The sequence below is a fragment of the Bombus flavifrons genome, chromosome 10 (genome assembly GCF_040668555.2).
Source record: "Bombus flavifrons isolate JBK064 chromosome 10, iyBomFlav1_principal, whole genome shotgun sequence".
In the NCBI taxonomy this organism is placed as follows: domain Eukaryota; kingdom Metazoa; phylum Arthropoda; class Insecta; order Hymenoptera; family Apidae; genus Bombus; species Bombus flavifrons.
The window spans coordinates 2799723-2819504 of NC_138451.1; the positions used below are offsets into that span (position 1 = coordinate 2799723).

General features: G+C 36.3%; 2 protein-coding genes and 2 pseudogenes across 2 annotated transcripts; all 4 read right to left on the minus strand.

Moving 5' to 3' along the window:
- Positions 1-489: 489 nt before the first annotated feature.
- On the minus strand, positions 490-3335 carry LOC138183784 (odorant receptor 13a-like). The gene is made up of 6 exons (XM_069121162.1): positions 2910-3335; positions 2187-2439; positions 1896-1999; positions 1463-1798; positions 788-1063; positions 490-646 (listed from the first exon to the last, which is right to left on the minus strand). The coding sequence occupies exons 1-6, from the start codon at positions 3102-3104 to the stop codon at positions 578-580; spliced, it is 1233 nt and encodes a 410-aa protein (XP_068977263.1). The 5' UTR covers positions 3105-3335; the 3' UTR covers positions 490-577.
- A 584-nt stretch (positions 3336-3919) lies between these two features.
- LOC138184370 (odorant receptor 13a-like) lies at positions 3920-6900 on the minus strand. The gene is made up of 6 exons (XM_069122254.1): positions 6677-6900; positions 6305-6557; positions 5573-5679; positions 5110-5439; positions 4726-5001; positions 3920-3979 (listed from the first exon to the last, which is right to left on the minus strand). The coding sequence occupies exons 1-6, from the start codon at positions 6869-6871 to the stop codon at positions 3920-3922; spliced, it is 1221 nt and encodes a 406-aa protein (XP_068978355.1). The 5' UTR covers positions 6872-6900.
- A 795-nt stretch (positions 6901-7695) lies between these two features.
- On the minus strand, positions 7696-10620 carry LOC138184371 (odorant receptor 10-like; annotated as a pseudogene).
- Positions 10621-11247: 627 nt separating this feature from the next.
- Positions 11248-19539, minus strand: LOC138184372 (uncharacterized; annotated as a pseudogene).
- Between the last annotated feature and the right edge of the window lie 243 nt (positions 19540-19782).

Below are 19782 nucleotides of genomic sequence, written 5' to 3' on the forward strand. Positions count from 1 at the left end.
GAAAAAGTTGATTGCTACCCTTCGGTATAGACGAAAAACATATACAAAAGATGCATTTGTCAATTACGCATTTGTTCGTTGATCAATTTTTCTTTTATTATTTACAGTTTGTGCGTATTACTCTGTCATTATGTGCTACTATACCGATCCGATGCTTTTAACCACATTTAACTCTCGAAAAAATATACTATAGCTGCATTATTTGATAAGACGGTTGGTAGAAGGATACGAAGGCAAGTAGTGGATGTGAAAGTTCCAATCGAAATTACCGAATAGTGGTTGTTATAAAAATAATAAGAAATTTATACACACTTGTTCGCGTATTCGTGTTGTAGAACACCGAGCGGCAATATGCGACCGAATGGATTTATGAATATGGATTATTTTGATGATTGAATATGAGTGTAACTCGACTTTTAAGCGTCAACGTATAACGAACCAAACTTCAAATGTAATTTTCATTATTTTTCATTGTAGTTTTATTTCGCTTTGTAGCAGCGCCCATTAGATATTTCATCATCTGTTACTATTTTACATTCTATATACATTCTGTATAATTGCAAGTGAAATATGTATATTACGAATAGAGGGTCTCCTGTGTAGTTTGTCTTAACAGTGTGAAATATGATACTGCAGTACTTAAAACCTGTAACAATAATATGTATAAGCAACAGATATCCGGCGTGTATTTTTTGTACTTTTTTACATTTTCGTACACTGTACAGTTTTACGCAGTCAAATTTATCAATCGCTGCAATTCTGACAAATGCCACAATATTTCAATTACCCGAGTGTATGTTTCTAGAGACACGACGAAGAATCCATAGCCTGTTATGCAACAAGGTACGCCAGATCTTATAGTAACGAGTATCAAGTCTTTTCGCATCATCATACCGCTTTCGGTTGCAGGCAAAAATGACCAAGGTCCTTTATACACTGCCAAAGCTATGCTCATGCTTTCTTGCATGATGCAGTCACAGCTGTAGGTGAACATCAGTAATTGGCATAGACAGGCTATTAATTGGAAGCTGAAGATGAAACGTGTTCTGGTAGGTGCCCCTGGCTGCGAAAAGATGCGTTATTAGTGCGTAAAAGCTTGTCTGAAGTATGAATAGTGCTCATAATTTTTAAAATGTTCGATATAGATACTTTTTACAGACGACGTGTGATTTGCCATGATCGTCATAGTAAGTACAATATATGTTCTATTCTAGACAGCAGATATTTATGTAAATTCGATATTTCCACGAATAAAATTATAAAGGCGGAACTAGGGTACTTTAGGTAAACAGATTCCATCGACTAAATGTTATAGAGAGTGCTGTAGTTTGATTATTTTGTATATTCTCGTATATGGTATGTATTCTGTACATTTTTGTACTTTGCGCATACAGGGTTCGTGACACTCTCTGAGATGTAGGAATGTAAAAATGAATAATTGATATGAATGCGTTACACTCACCATAAGTATCTGGTACCCATCGAGACACATTACCAAGCTGAACGCCAACACTTGTGCCAAAACAGGCAAATTGAATACCGATTCCAGTTTTCCACAATAAGATATGAGAGCTTGATGTTGTTGAACATACTTCTTAAAGACGGTGTAATATTTATTTGCCGATGATCCTGTGAACAATTGTGGATTTGTTTCTCCCTTCTCTTTATTCGTTAAATCGGTCATGCGGGACATTTTATATTGCAGCATTTGAAATTGAGTAGCCAAGTGTAGATTCATGACGCATAATAGATTGTCGAAACAGAAATAGCCGACTCCAATATGGTACAATGTCATGAGCTGTGGGTATATAAAGATTTCCATTAAGTTTGTTACTGGTATTAAATTTGATAATATTAAATACGTTGAGCATTAGGAAAAAGAAGCGATCCGGTACCTGTAACATGAATGTTATTTCATAGTATGGGGACATTGTCAGTGGTAGATCAATCCACATATTAAATAGAAATTCTCTGGCTGACTCGTTCCTTCCAATATTTTCTGGAATAGATACAGAATGGTATAATTCTTTGTAAATATTCAGTAGAAAATATATAGTATTGAAGAAAGTTCAACAACAACTCAATTAACCTTCTGAATCTGTCATAAATTACACTTAGATATTTTTGTGCACTTTTGGATAAGAAATAAAAGAATAGAAATTCCAGTTTAAGATTAAGTGACTTACCAATAATTGGACTAAGGGCGTAACAAATAAGGGTCGCTTTAGTGGTGAATATTACGAAACAAACAAAGACGGTACATTTGCGTTTGCAGCTCATATAAATCCTTTTCTCGTACTCATCGTAATTCTCGTGCCAAAATCTTCGTTGCGTATATGTGATTAAATGAAAAAGTTCTTGTTTATGCGCAAGCAATACGATCATCTTCAGAAGAGGCATTAGGACCGCCAAAATGTTGCACACGTTGTAAAGGCAGGTCTGTAAGCACAGAGAATGTCTAGAAAATATAGAACTACGAACGGATCCTATTTCACTTGTGCGTTATATAAAACTTTTGTTAATCCAAATTACATACGACAAACGAGAAAACAGGGCACAAGCCACGATATTACAAATTTATGAGAAAACAACCGTTTTATGGGAAAAATGAGTTGTTTCAAGAAATCTAGTACATTGTAATTGTGTTAAATGATAATCAAATTATGCTACAAGTTTTATAACTGTGTTATCAAATTGTAAATTGCATAGTTCTTTTTGTCACAATCTCTTGCGTTTTATTCCACAAATAACCAATGAATTTTGTTTTGCATATTGACTTATTAGCTTCTGTAACTTTAATACTTGAAATGAAACTGGACTATTACAGAAATTTAGTCCGCAACTGTATCGTTCATTGCGATTTATCTCTCTTCAAATATTTCGGTAAAAATAATTGTTCGAATACTTACACTCAGATCACCGAAAGAATAATAAATATCCGTAAGCTCTAGCCATAGAGCAAAGAGAATAATCGCGAACGTATAAATCTGCGTAATAAGTCTGACACGTCGTTCCAATTGGTTTTTCGACGTCCATAATCCAACGAGTTTCATAAAAGTTGATGTCAAGCTGATAGATATGTCGTGGCTCTTCAGAAAACTCATATCGTACTGCTAATATTCTACTATGTTAGAACATTGAACTGGTACACTTGTACACGATCTACATCGATTATTGCAACGTATTAGAGACGATCAGTCGCTTTGATGTATTGGCATCCTTTCATTCACCGATAGCGTACTTTGTATCTACTTTATTATTATCATTGATGCAGCGTTATTTGATGTTTCGGAAAAGAAATGACGAGAAAGAACGAAAGAAAAGAAAGGAGCGAACGTTCGATCACGATAGTCCAGGATTACTATTCTTTGTTCCGAATGAACAACGAGTGGATGGGATCGATCGAGTTATACATTATTCCGGGGTTACGAGACCCTCTGTGAAATCGAAGTGCTGTTCGACAGCTGTTTCGTTTTGCCAAAGGAAAATTTATCCTGCTAAATGAGGCATACGACTTAAGAAAGTTGTCTATGATTTCCTTTGATAAAATTTACGAGGAAAGAACGTAGATCGCTTGGTGCAGCGGCGGCGCGTTAAAGTGACGAAGATGATAAATGTCTTTTTTTATTTTGTTTCTATGATTTGTGAAAGGTACTGTGTAGATTCGGTGATATTGTAGCTATGAAACGAATAAAGAAATTTCGGCTACATTTGTTCTCTTACGTCTGTGTGTGATGTCAGGTGCTTGTAGTACGCAATAGAATATTATTGTCTACGTACTTGGGTTTTTTTCCCAATATATTTCATTGGGATAAAGGAGTCTTTTTTATTTTGTCTTTCTATAACATACAAATATATCACTTTGATGCGAAACTATGTACTTGAAATTCCTTACTTTATGCGAAATTTCACGTGCATTTTAATTATCGTTCGACTGATTCCTTAACAATGTAAAATACGACACCGCGGAGCTCAAAATCTGTGAAAAGCGAATAAACAGTTTAGACGTATGATGATTTTAAACGTTCCTAATAAAATCTGATATAACGATGGTAATTATGGTGTTTATTAGTAGCGATATAACAATGACGTTAGTTACTAATTCACCTTTACATAATTCGTATACTTATCAGGAGTACTTCATTAAAGAAGTTTTTCAGTATAAGAGAAAAAAATATCTTACCGAAACTACCATAGGATCTTTGAATAATCGTGGTTTAAATATTCACTTGCTTCGGTGATTATCAAGTGGAGCTTACATTTAGGAGCTTGCAAAAAATTTCTGAAACATTACAGCGTTTAACCAAATAAGAAGCTACATATTAATACGATTATCACTTTTGCGACAGAAGATTCATTTCTATATTGTTTTCGAGAGTTTGATTTGCAATATGCATAAACTGTTAAACTTTTTGTAGATAATGTTTCAGAATGGAGAAAAATGCCACTGTAGTGTTCAAAATGCATAATGGAATAGATAAAAATGATTATGTTAAAGGTAAAATTAGTTATTTAGAATTGAATCCTAAGTATTTTAAAGCGTGAGAGTGAACGAGACAACGAGATAGATAGATAGAGAGAGAGGGAGTGAGTGCAATTAATATTATATCAGATTTGAAAAGTTATGTACGAGCATTTGTTTTGACTGTAGGAATTAATTAATTTTTACTAAGAAAGGTACATATTTACAGGATTTTCAACTATACGTGTTACGTCTGCGCTTACCCCGGTGTAAGTTTCCAATGACACAGTGAAGAATCCGCAAGCAGTCAAACAAGAGGGTGTCGCGGACCTCATGATAACCAGTATTAAGTCCTTGCGTAATATTTTTCCAAATTGGTCCATCGGTAAGCGCGACCATAAGCTTTTATACGCGGCATTAGCTACGTTCGCACTATCTCGTATCAGACAATCGCAACTGTAGGTGAACATCAGCAGTTGACACATGCAACCCGTTATATGAAAGGCGAAAGTAAAGCGTCTTGTGGCGGGAGCATCATCCTATAGATAGAGAACTAGTGAAATCATCCTTTTATAAAAATGAAAAATGGAATAGCTTAGAATTATTCTACCTGAAGTAGGAAAACGAAATACAGATACTATACTAACCATAAGTATCAAATACCCATCAAGGCAGATTAATAAGCTGAATAGCGACACCTGTCCGAGTACAATTAAGTTGAATACATCTTCGAGTTTTTTACAAAAATCAGTGAGTGCTTGGTGTTGTTGAATGTAAGTCCTAAGCTTTCCATATCGATGTATACTGTACGATGACTTTTCCGAAACTTCATAGAATTCTGCACAGTCGTTCGTGTTGCACATATTTGTAAGTCTATATTGCAAGATACGAAACTGTGCAGCAGTGTGTAGATTTAAAATGCATAAAACATTGTCGAAGCAATGGTAGCACACACCAACATGATACGAACATACAACCTGTAAAAATATCGATCGATTAAACACTAATTTCAAAGGGCCTATTAATGTCGTTTTATAGATAAAGTAATTGTTCATGAGGTATTTGTATCTTTACATTTACAAATAATTGTAACGTAAAATAATGCAAAACCTGTAGCATGAACATTAGTTCGAAATACGGTGTCATGGATAGATGACATTCGGGGAGCCACATGTTAAACGGAAGTATTCGCTCGGACTCATTTTTTCCATAGTTTACTGAAAAGTATGCCAAACAGATCTTCTATTTAATCATTGTAGTTTAGCTCTTCTTACAAGCTATGAGCGATTACGATGCTGATAAAGTAATTCCAACAATTAAGTGCCTAATTGATCTTGGTGTGTAGTGTTATAAACGTTTATTTGAGTCTGCATCGATCGGCCATAGAGCCTGCTGGGCCATCGTTTGGCACTACGGCGATGTGGTGAGATTTATGACACGGTATTTACTATTAAGGCAAGGGAGACGGAAATAAAGAAGTTGAAAATACATGCTATGCGTCGAAGTCATTTTAACGTCGTTAATGTTTGGTTTGAATCACGTATCATTCGAATATTGGTAGAAAAAATCTGCCTCTCAAAAATAGCAATCGTTTCTGACCGTGTCGTAAACCTCGCGTCACGTTGAATTTTTGCAGAGGTGCTTTGCCGAGATTTGTTCGGGAACCGAACTTATTTTACGTGTTTTGCCGTTAAAGCGTAAAGCTGGAAACGTACCTAGCAAAATTTATTATTTAAATTAATAACGTATGATCGTAACGAGTCAACATTTCTATTCATAGAGTGCCATTTATAGAAAGATAATATTCTATGTTAGTAATTATTTTATTCTTAAATATCTCACTTAGAATTGGTCTCGCTATGAAACCGATAACCGTTCCCTGAGCGAAGAAAGTGAAGACGCAAACGAAAATGGTACACGTACGTCTGCAGTTATCCACGATCATTTGCTCGTGCGAATCGTAATTCAAGTGCCAAAAATTTATTTTCGCATAATCGATTATGTCAAGCAGCTCTTCGTTATATATTAACAAAATGAAGATTTTGACCACAACTAGAACGATAGTTATAACGTTGCATATGACGTAAATAGAGTCCTGTAACCGATATTTTATCGAGTTGGTTTCTGCATGAAAATTGTTTAAAGTCGGTATAAAGAAAATTGCCGATTGCTCGATTTAATTCGTCTAGTTAAAAAATTAGATTCTCCACTTACACCAAGATCTCCCCAACTGAAGTACAAATCCCTCGCTTCGGTCGATAGGGAGAGGAGGATGGCGAATAACGTATAACTCAACGCAACGTTCCTGCGACGTTTTTCGACGTAATTATTCGCCAGCCAAAAACCAACGAATTTCATGTAGAAACTCGTGATGATGATAGACAGATCTTTGACTTGCCTAGAGCTCATACCGAGTGTTCTATGGTAGAATGCTTCGATCTTCGATTCTATCGAATGTTTCCAGCTTGTCTATTATCCATCCCGAAGGACACTGACGCGATATTCCCGATTCCTTGATACCTTTCCGCTTTGTTGTCTGGCTCGTTTCTCCTTTTCTACTTCGTGGACAACTGGTTATTCTGAACGTCATTGTAATTGCGCGTGAAGAGTAAAAGCGGTGTCGGATCGATAAATTATGTATTATTCCAGGTAAACGGTGAACGTTCGGACGTGACGACAATGTATTATATATCCGGCAGTTCAGGAGATTTGTTTCGTGGAAGTCTCTGAAGAGTGTTGTGCGCTTGAATTCGATCATGGTTGCTGCTTTCGAGCATAACAGTGGAATTTGCGAGGATTGTTTGTAAATTGCTTCGTAAGTATCCATTTTTTTCTTTTTTTCGTGTTTTAGCGCTGCATGTCAAATACAAATTTTGCCGAATGTGTCGATAACGGACAGATCAATTGGAAGGTGTACATCAAACTTGTCACCGACTTAAGATACGATCGTTACAATTACCGATGTTGCGCGGTTAGAAATGGAAATAGGCTATACCTGTATTAGTAGTATTTTTAATTTTGCGTTGCCTTGGAAAAGTGTGTAATATATTCAATATGCTGTGTGTAGAATGGAGGGAAAGAATGGACGATCGGTGAGGGAGTGTATCCAATCGTATTCGCCCTCGTGACGTACGATCGGGGGTGATAGATCGATGATCGATCGATCCAGTATTAAAGTTTGTTAGCAACCATTAAAATATTTTTATTATCTAAATCCATGTTTATACTATGAATTATTTATTCTTCATTTTCAAAGACGATTCCCTTATGAGCGTAAAGTATGACATTGTAGTACTCATAAGCTGTAACATAAAATTTTAGTGTCGTCATAGGATTCATTCAAAAATTTCTATGTTTCTGGTAATGCATTGCAAAAAGCGATATTTGTAGGATGAGCGGGATTAAGTAAGAAATGGATTACACACCGCGGTAGATGTTTCCAAAGATACAGGAAAGAATCCACCAGCGGTCAGATAGTATGGTCGCGTTGATTTCATTATCATCATCTTCACGTCTTCTCGTAACATTCTGCCAGTTTAGGTCATTGGCAAAGTCGTCCACCAGCCTGAGTACGTTGCCAAGCTAATATTCGAATTTTCCTCCATTAAGCCGTGGCAAGTGTACGTGAAGAAAATGATATGGATAAAGTTACCGAACAGGTGGAACACGAAAATCAGTCGTGTACCAGGGGATACATCTGTCTGTGTACATAGTATAATATATTTGTATTTAAATCAGATGATATTCCGATGCAGCTATTAAATATATTTAAAACGAACGAATATTTGTTTTTTTTCGACAAACGAATGAATCTGTGCAAGTTTGAGGAGGTTTAACGCGAGAAATATGTGTATCTCAAAAGTTGGACAAACATAAAACGAGACGAACTTACACGTGCGATTTAACGATTTTAATATAAAAGTTAAACGATGAAATTTGCGGTAATTGTGTTTCTACGTATTTAAAAAAATAGAAAAACAAATCCGATGTTCGCACGTACCAAAAGTATCTCGTACGTGTCGAAACACATCAGCAAGCTAAAGATGACTATATGGCCGAAGATCGGAAACCTATAAACATATTCGAGCCTTTCGCAGAATTTGATCAACGACTGATGCTGCCGAATGCATTTTTTCGACGCTATGTAGCACTTGTCGGTGTAATCGATCTTATCCATTTGCTGGTCGATGATCTTCCATAGATCCAAAAGCCTGTTATGGAGCATGCGGAATTGGCAGATCACGTGCATATTCAGTATACATAAGAAGTTGTCGCAGGCCACATAGGCTACACAGATTTGTTGCACAGACGCTAGCTGTGTAAATAGTGATTTTCCATAGTGAAATCATAATTGTGCTCGCTAGGTTTTCACCTTCTTCAGTGAATATTAGAGCATTATTTACTTAATTCCTAATTACTATCGAATATGCTCACTAATTAGACACTGTCGTGTTTCACGGACTTAAATGGAGATACCTGAATGACGAATATTATTTCGTAATACGGTGTCACGTATATCACGTATATCAGATCGACCTACATTGAGACCGGAAGTGTCCTCTTTGAGTCATTGCTTCTAATGTTCGCTGAAATATAGCGAAACACGAGTTTCTGTTTTATAGTATCTTTCTGGTTGTTACAAATGTTTGTTTTAAAATCAGCTTTCGCTAGAACGAGTTTAGATTTTTATCCAAACGAGACGTTCATTTCTTACTTAGATCATTAATCTATCTTTTCAATTTCCATAACTTAGGAACAAACAACAACTTATCGTGATTTGGGAAATTTCTTTTCTTGTTATTTTATAACTTATAGCTTGTTTTACTATATTTTGATGAAAAGTAAATGTAAAAAATGGAGTATTATTCTTCTAGTGAAAAATATTGATGTTTGTTTCATTATTTTGAAAATTATTACTTTCTCTCTGTAGAAAAGAAGTTTTATTTAATCTTTCGATCGATGAATTAACTTACCGCAGATTGGTGCGACTGCATAGAAGGAGACAATAATTTGTATAACAAGGATTATAAATAGCGACCACAGTTTGCAAACTTTCTTGCATTCCGCGAAAAGTATCTTCTCGTCGAGATCATAATTCAAGTGCCAAAAATGCTTTTGGGCGTATACAATAATATAAGAGAATTCCGTTTTATAAAGGTTTATCATCGAAATTTTAAACATCGCTAATATCGTGTTGAATACGTTGGCTGCTAGAAAGATACAACGCTGAAAAAATGATTCTAATAAATTGCAATAAATGATCGATGGAAAATGATGCTTAACATTTAATTGTTACGACTTACTATGTGAAGAGCAATATTATGATTCAGTAATACTTTTGCAGTTAGAAAATTTAAGTTAAAGGAATATTTAAAATAACATTAGACAAACGCTTCTAAATGCCCCAATCTGCAATGAAAAAATGTCTTCAAAGTTCTGTAACGATATTTAATTCCGTATAATATATTTCATCCAAATAACTGTACTATTGATTTACCAACACGCAGTACAAAAGTAACTACCTATACGCAGTTTAATAGTAACGTTAAAATTTATACAAAAACGGAGAAAATTTTTCACGGGGGTTACTTATTTTCTTACTCACGTCCAAATCGTTCAAATTGTGACAAATATCCGTGACGTTCACATACATGCTATAAGCGCTTGTAATCATGGTATAGAATACCGCGAATTTTCTTTGCCTATCTTCGGTTTCGTTCGCCGATTTCCAAATACCCGCGATTTTCAGCAGCAATATCGTTCGATATGCATGACAATCCTTTCTTCTCTATCCTGATTCTAAAATCACTCAATAGATAGTAAACTTAGCGATACCAAGTGGCATTTTGATCTGCCTAGACACTCAATATTTCGTGGTAGATACGTGTCTTACCTAAGCAAACTTTTGACGACCAGGAAACGAATATGAATATTCTATGCCTTTATAAGAGCATAAAACGATAAAGAATAATAGAGTCGTCGATCAAAGCGAAACCGTTGCGCACTTACACTAAAATTTCCCCAATGAAAAGCGCTCCGACCGCGTAGACTAGCGCGAAATCTCTGCGACCTTGTTCATTTCAAATCATCGCTAGCCACAGGTCTACGATTTATATGAAAAAACATGCACAAATTACTGAGATGTCGTGATTCTGCATCATTCGCGCGGTGAACGTCGAATAATCGAAGCAAGGGCGATGTAGTATCGCATCAATTATAACCGATCGATTTTTAACGAGACACTCTAACGATTTGTGTCTATGCCAATCAAAAATTCGCGTAGTTGCCTGTAACGTGTCCTGTTTTCGTGTGAGTGTAGGCGTTGCAACGTAATCGGAAATGCATTATTCACGATTCGAGGGTGTTTGAATGGAACAAGTAACCATAGAAAGAACGAGGAACGATCGTGACCGTGCATAAGATGGTCTGCGATTCATTTCACTCGTTTTAAGTGATGGAAGAGTGCTTTGACTCGTGGCTCCATGGAACTCTTACGACTGTCCAACGTAATATCGCAGATCAAGTTGCTGTAGAGGATCCGAGAGGATAAAGTTTGTGCTTGAATTTATTCTGAAAATTTTTCGTTAATTTTTCAAATGCAAGGAAAATTACGTCACATAAAAGGATCCTATTCTTTTTCAACGCGAAATCAAGGAACTTGTACGTTCACTGATATCATTAGATAATATTAAATTTATTCTTGTAATTATGTAGATATAAATAGCGAAATTTATTTGCAAGTATTAAAATATTTCCATTGCGCAAATCCGTGCATTTATGGTTAACTATTCCGCTGCTGCTTTTATAGACGATTCTCTCATGAGAGTGAAGTATGACATCGTCGAGCTTATAAGCTGTAACAAGAAATTTTATCAAGGTGTTTCACAATTTTCCATGTACATACGTATTCTATTATAATTACAGATATGTAAAAACGTGTGGGCAATAGGCAGAAATGCAAAAATATGACGCGTACAGTATCGTAAGTAAAATTTACGTCACGTAATTTTCAAGATACCACATACGTGATTTATATTCAAATTTTGCTTATTTAGGGACAAAAAACAGTTACATATCGTACCGGATTGCAAAATGTGGTATTTTTAGAGTAAATGGGATTAAAAGAAAGAAATTGCTGCATACCGCGGTAGATGTTTCCAAAGTGACAGGAAAGAATCCTCCGGCGGACAGATAACACGGTCGCATCGATTTCATAATCATTATCCTCGTATCCTTCAGTATCTTCCTGCCTGTTTCGGTCATTGGCAGAATCGTCCACCATCCTGAATACGATGCCGTGCTAATATTCGTGCTTTCCTCTACTAAACCATTGCAGATATACGTGAAAAAAATGATGTGGGTAAAACTACCGATCATGTGGAAGAAGAAAATGAGTCGTGTCCCGGGAGATACGTCCGCCTACGTACAAATTATTTAAGTGACCACCGTAAGCAATATAGCTTTTATTTTTCATCTGTTAGGAACCGAATAATAGTAAAACGTTCGATCGCTCTTGTCTAATTTTATTAAATTGTTAATTTGAGAAATATGGCGTATCCACGATAGCTTTTTAGTTCATTCGTTTTAACTCGCTCGTACGTACCAGAATGACCTCGTACGTGTCGAAACACATCAGCACGCTAAAGATAACCATGTGGCTGAGGATCGGCAGTGTGTAAATGTCGTCGAGTTTGGCGCTGAATTCGATCAACGATTGATGTTTTCGGATGCATTTTTTCAACATTACGTAGCATTTGTTCGAGTACTCGACGATATCTATTTATTCGTCGATGTTCGACCATAGATTCACTAACGTGTTCTGCAGCATACGAAATTGGTAGACCATGTGTAGATTTAGCACGCATAAGAAGTTGTCGGGGCATATATAGCTCGCGCCAATTTGTTGTACGGCCAGTAACTGTGTATGTAAATAGCAATTTATCATGGAGTTATCGATGACAAGTTATTACGATTGTTCGCAGAAGAAGCGGTAGCCTCGTACTCCTGCGACTCGCTTAACATCGCCTCCACAATCGCCGAGAGGGGGCAATCACGTCTATGACGTGACAGTAGTCACAGATGTCCGCTGCCTCGCTCGGATCTTCATCAGGTACTCGCCGAACACGCCATGTCCCGTGAACACCGGGGTCATCGTGTAGACATGGTGTTACCTGGGCAGCGTCTAAGGCTGTCTCGCTCGCGTATGCCCCAGTACGTATGAATCATCATAATAACATGTGTTGCGTTAATTCATTCTTTCCTATTGTTATTCGCAACACCATTCTGGTACGAAAGGCGCAAAAAGTAAAAGGTTGATTGCTACCCTTTGGTATAGGCGGAAAGACACATGAAAGATGTATTCGTCAGTTACGCAGTTGTTCGCTGATCAATTTCTCTTACATTATTGACAGAAATTTGTGCGTATTACACTGTCATTATTTTCTACTCTACCGATGCGATGCTTTTAACCACATTTAACTCTCGAAAAAATGTACTATAGCTAAATTATTTGATATAACGGTTGGTAAAAGAATACGAAGGCATGCAGTGGATGTGGAAGTTCCAATCGAAATTACCGAATAGTGGTTCTTATAAAAATAATAAGAAATTTACACACACTTGTTCGCGTGTTCGTGTTGTAGAAGAACACCGATTGAATATGAGTGTAACTCGACTTTTAAGCGTCAACGTATAACGAATCAAACTTCAAATGCAATTTTCATTACTTTTCATTGTAGTTTTATTTCACTTTGTAGCAGCACCCCTAACATACTTTATCATCTGTTACTAGTCATTCTGTATTCTTGCAACTGAAATATGTATATTACGAATAGAGGGTCTCCTGTGTAGTTTGTCTTAACAGTGTGAAATATGATACCGCAGTACTTAAAACCTGTAACAATAACATGTATAAGCAACAGATATCCGGCGTGTATTTTTTGTACTTTTTTACATTTTCGTACACCGTACAGTTTTACGCAGTCAAATTTATCAATCGCTGCAATTCTGACAAATGCCACAACATTTCAATTACCCGAGTGTATGTCTCTAGAGACACGACGAAAAATCCATAGCCTGTTATGCAACAAGGTACGCCAGATCTTATAGTAACGAGTATCAAATCTTTTCGCATCATCATGCCGCTTTCGGTTGCAGGCAAAAATGACCAAGGTCCTTTATACACTGCCAAAGCTATGCTCGCGCTTTCTTGCATGATGCAGTCACAGCTGTAGGTGAACATCAGTAATTGGCATAGACAGGCTATTAATTGGAAGCTGAAGATGAAACGTGTTCTGGTAGGTGCCCCTGGCTGCGAAAAGATGCGTTATTAGTGCGTAAAAGCTTGTCTGAAGTATGAATAGTGCTCATAATTTTTAAAATGTTCGATATAGATACTTTTTACAGACGACGTGTGATTTGCCATGATCGTCATAGTAAGTACAATATATGTTCTATTCTAGACAGCAGATATTTATGTAAATTCGATATTTCCACGAATAAAATTATAAAGGCGGAACTAGGGTACTTTAGGTAAACAGATTCCATCGACTAAATGTTATAGAGAGTGCTGTAGTTTGATTATTTTGTATATTCTCGTATATGGTATGTATTCTGTACATTTTTGTACTTTGCGCATACAGGGTTCGTGACACTCTCTGAGATGTAGGAATGTAAAAATGAATAATTGATATGAATGCGTTACACTCACCATAAGTATCTGGTACCCATCGAGACACATTACCAAGCTGAACGCTAGCACTTGTGCCAAAACAGGCAAATTGAATACCGATTCCAGTTTGCGACAATAAGATATGAGAGCTTGATGTTGTTGAACATACTTCTTAAAGACGGTGTAATATTTATTTGCCGATGATCCTGTGAACAATTGTGGATTTGTTTCTCCCTTCTCTTTATTCGTTAAATCGGTCATGCGGGACATTTTATATTGCAGCATTTGAAATTGAGTAGCCAAGTGTAGACTCATGACGCATAATAGATTGTCGAAACAGAAATAGCCGACTCCAACATAATACAATGCCATGAGCTGTGAATGTATAAAGATTTCCGTTGTTTTGTTACTGGCATTAAATTTAACGGTATTATATACGTTGAGTATTAGGGAAAGGAAATAATTCAGTACCTGCAACAGGAGTGTTATTTCATAGTATGGTGTCGCTGTTAGTGGCAAGTCAATCCACATATTAAATGGAAGCTCCCTATCCGATTCGTTCCTTCCGATATTTTCTGGAATAGATACAGAATGGCATAATTCTTGTAAATATTAAGTAGGAAATATACAGTATTTAAAAAAGTTCAAAAATGGTTTAGTTAGCTTTTTGAATCTGCCATTGATTATACTTAGATATTTTTGTGCACTTTTGGATAAGAAATGAAAGAATAGAAATTCCAATTTAAGATTAAGTGACTTACCAAGAATTGGACTAAGGGCGTAACAAATAAGGGTCGCTTTGGTGGTGAATATTACGAAACAAACAAAGACGGTACATTTGCGTTTGCAGTCCATATAAATCTTTTTCTCGTACTCATCGTAATTCTCGTGCCAAAATCTTCGTTGCGTATATGCGATTAAACGAAAAAATTCTTGTTTATGCGCAAGCAATACGGTCATCTTCAGAAGAGGCATTAGGATCGCCAAAATGTTGCACACGTTGTAAATGCAGGTCTGTAAGCAGAGAAAATGTAACGAAAATGTAGAACTGCGGATGGATCCTATTTCACTTGTGCGTTATATAAATCTTTTGTTAATCCAAATTAGATACGACAAACGAGAAAACAGGGCACAAGCCACGATATTACAAATTTATGAGAAAACAATCGTTTTATGGGAAAAATAAGTTGTTTCAAGAAATCTAGTACATTGTAATTGTGTTAAATGATAATCAAATTATGCTACAGGTTTTATAACTGTGTTATCAAATTGTAAATTGCATAGTTCTTTTTGTCACAATCTCTTGCGTTTTATTCCACAAATAACCAATGAATTTTGTTTTGCATATTGACTTATTAGTTTCTGTAACTTGAAATGAATCTGGAATATTACAGAAATTTAGTCCGCAACTGTATCGTTCATCGCGATTTATCTCTTTTCAGATATCTCGGTAAAAATAATTGTTCGAATACTTACACTCAGATCACCGAACGAATAGTAAGTATCCGTAATCTCTATCCATAGAGCAAAGAGAATAATGGAGAACGCGTAAATCAGCGTAATAAGTCTGACGCGTCGTTCCAATTGGTTTTTCGACGTCCATAATCCAACGAGCTTCATAAATGTCGACGTCAAGCTGATAGATATGTCGTGGCTCTTCAGAAAACTCATATCGTACTGCTAATATTCTAGTATGTTAGGACATCGAACTGGTACACTTGTACACGATCTACATCGATTATTGCAACGTATTAGAGACGATCAGTCGCTTTGATGTATTGGCATCCTTTCATTCACCGATAGCGTACTTTGTGTCTACTTTATTATTATCATTGATGCAGCGTTATTTGATGTTTCGGAAAAGAAATGACGAGAAAGAACGAAAGAAAAGAAAGGAGCGAACGTTCGATCACGATAGCCCAGGATTACTATTCTTTGTTCCGAATGAACAACGAGTGGATGGGATCGATCGAGTTATACATTATTCCGGGGTTACGAGACCCTCTGTGAAATCGAAGTGCTGTTCGACAGCTGTTTCGTTTTGCCAAAGGAAAATTTATCCTGCTAAATTAGGCATACGACTTAAGAAAGTTGTCTATGATTTCCTTTGATAAAATTTACGAGGAAAGAACGTAGATCGCTTGGTGCAGCGGCGGCGCGTAAAGTGACGAAGATGATAAATGTCTTTTTTTATTTTGTTTCTATGATTTGTGAAAGGTTCTGTGTAGGTTCGGTGATATTGTAGCTATGAAACGAATAAAGAAATTTCGGCTACATTTGTTCTCTTACGTTTGTGTGTGATGTCAGGTGCTTGTAGTACGCAATAGAATATTATTGTCTACGTACTTGGGTTTCTTCTGGATAAAGGGGTCTTTTTTATACTGTCAATAACATTCAAATGTATGACTTTGTATGAAGCTATGTTTTTGAAATTCCTTGCTTTGTTCGAAATTTCAGTTATATTTAAATTATCGTTCGACTGATATTTCAACAATGTTAAATACTACGACACCACGGAGCTGAAAACTGCGAAAAGCGAATAAACAGTTTAGGCGTGTTATGATTTTACACGTTCCTAATAAAAGCTGATATAACGATCGTAATTATAGATAGGGATTAAACTGGGAAATGAAACTTTTATTGTTAGGATTGGAATCGGATATTTCTTTCGTATAAAGTCGAGCAAATAATTTAACACTAGCAATTCGATGTCGCCTTCCTTGTAAGAGAGGCATCTTTATTCTTGTACAAATTTAGTATTTGTTCAACAAATACCAATATTATACTATCTTTGATTTGTCATCTATTATCGCATTGGACGTCCTACGTTTATGATTTTAATTAGTGAAAGATTGTCTCATTAAAGTGAAGTATGACATCGCGGTACTCAGCACCTGTAAGAGGAACATTTATTTATTATATTTTCATATTTCATAAAGAAATTGCGACTTCTTGTAAAAATATGTTTGGATGTTTCATAAAATAACGTATCGTTTTTTTCTATATTCTTTATCTTTTGGTAATTTTAAGAAAACAGCTCGATGAAACGGAACGAAATGAATAAACGAATAAATTATAACCGAATGCATTGTAAGAATAATAATAATAAGAACCTTGGTACAAGTTTCCAGAGAGACAGGAAAGAACCCGCTGGCAGTTAAGCAGCAAGGCTTACTCGATCTCAGGATGATCATTGTCAGATCCTTTCGTAGTAATTTCCCAATTTTGTCCATCGTTAGATGGGTCCAGGGGCCAGAATAAACAGCAGTGCCAATATTCGTGCTTTCTCGTATCAGAGTATCGCAACTGTACGTGAACAGCAATAACTGGCTGGAACTGCCCACTATGTGGAATACGAAAATCAGTCGCCGTGTAGGAGGTGAATTTGCCTGCATGCACATTAACGAATTTAACCGAACTATTTAAAGATTATAAGGAAACGGTAGTGGTAAGCGTAGAATAATAATAACAAAAATTTGGAATGTAAACGGAGAATAAAATGGCTATTTTAGAGAGAGTAGTCCATGTTTGCTAGTATGACTACGGAACAGGATAGGATAACTATAATGTTTCGTACACGATGCGAAAAAGGAAGCATAAACTACTGCTTTAAAAAGTTAGGAATAGGTGATTATTTATGTTTTTTATCATAACGGAAAGTACTTACCATAAGCACCTGGAAACCAACCAGACACAGTAAAAGGCTAAAGACAACTATGTGTCCAAGAACGATGTACGTAAATATATTGTTTAGTCTCTGACAATAATTAATTCGATCTTGATGTTCTCTAACGCAACATTTAAATACCGTGTGATAATTTTTCAAGTAATTTGACGGCAAGGTCTCTTTGATAGCGTATTCGTTCGGTTGCTTTTCAATCGTTTCACCCAAGTACAACAACCTGTATTGTAATATACGAAATTGAGTGGCCGCGTGTAGATTTATCAGACATAAAAGATTGTCGAAACAAATGTAACATATACCAACGTGGTACAAAGAGAGAACCTGTATAAACATAAGAGTTACGTTGTGTCGTACAGTGTTTTGCTCCACGGAAAGCGATATTTTTCACGAGTCGAGCAAATAGACGAGCAAGTAAAATGCGTGTTTATGTATGTACCTGAAGCACGAATAGTATTTCATAGTATGGTGTCACACTCAATGGTAGATCAAGCCACATTCTAAATGGCAGAACTCTATTCGAATGATTTCTTCCAATGTTTTCTAAAATATAAACGTACAATTCTATACTTCAAAGGGATGGTGCTTTATCGTTTATATACCTTTAATATTTATGAAACAAAGAGATTTTGGCGTAGAGTTTGGCACTTTTCATAAACAGAAAATACATCGATACTGCCACTTGGATCGATACACGTACCTACGATAGGCGTTAGCACGTAGCCGAAGACCGTGCCTTGAGCACAAACATTGATCAAAGAGATACACACGATGGAAATCTTTCTACAGTTTTGCAACAATAATAGCTCGTTGTAACTGTAATTCGTGTGCCAAAAATTCTTGTGCGTGTACACAAGCAGCTCGATGAATTCTTTCTTGTGTATAAATACGACGGACAATTTTAGTAATACCATAATAAGGCATAAAATATTGCAAGCCGTGTAAGCACAATCCTGCGATTAAAAAATCGTAGAAACGGAAACGCTTGAAGGATTTAAGAAGCGTAAAAAGGATCGTTACTGGTAAAAAGAATATTTATATACTCACGCCAAAGTTCGGCCACGAGTAGTAAAAGTCCCTGAACTGCACCCACACACCGAACAGGATCGCGACTACGGTGTATATCAAAGTTAACTGACGTGTACGTTCTTCTTCCTTGTTGTTTGTTAGCCAGAGACCGACGATTTTCATTAAAAAACTCGTCATCAGCAAGGCAAAATCTTTGGTGTACGACGCTTCGTTCTCTACCTTCGAACAAGCCGACGTAGGACTAACTTTTGTCCCTTTTGAATCTTTATCCATCTTGTCCCTTATTCTTCTTCTTGACACTGACGGACAAGTACCTATTCTTTCCTTCTTATTTTCATTTCGTGGCGTGGAAAGATATCGTGATTATTCAAGGGGTACAGAGTAGGTCGACACATGCAACGTGTATGTATAATTAAAGAGAGATAGACCTGTGATCGACTGTTGGGTAAAAAGGGAGTAGACGCTGCATTGTGCATCGAGCTTTGGCGTCTTGCACGTCACGTGACGACGGAGTCTAGGGCTGCTGCGATCGACGATAAGCTTTCCAATTTTTTTACAACAAAGAGTCACGATCAACGATACCACACAGCTGATGGTTATGTAAGTTATTGTACGTTTTTATATTAATATATAAGTCCTCCTAGTAAAAGCAACTCTTTTCGCTTTTTGATAGCTATCGTGTACTCGGTAGAAAAATCACAGTTGTTGGTTTAACTATTTCTTAAATGTAGACAATGCCTTAGATCATTTTAGATATAGATGAAAGGATACTTAAAAATATTCAAACTATTTCCACGTTTCACTTATAAAATTCGTAATACATACGAGGAAGAAAGAGACGGTACGCTTTGATTTAAAATCAAAATAACTTGTTTAAAGAGTAATCATAAAATGGATGACATGGTATTCGAGAAACATTTATTGCGATGTTATAGTAAT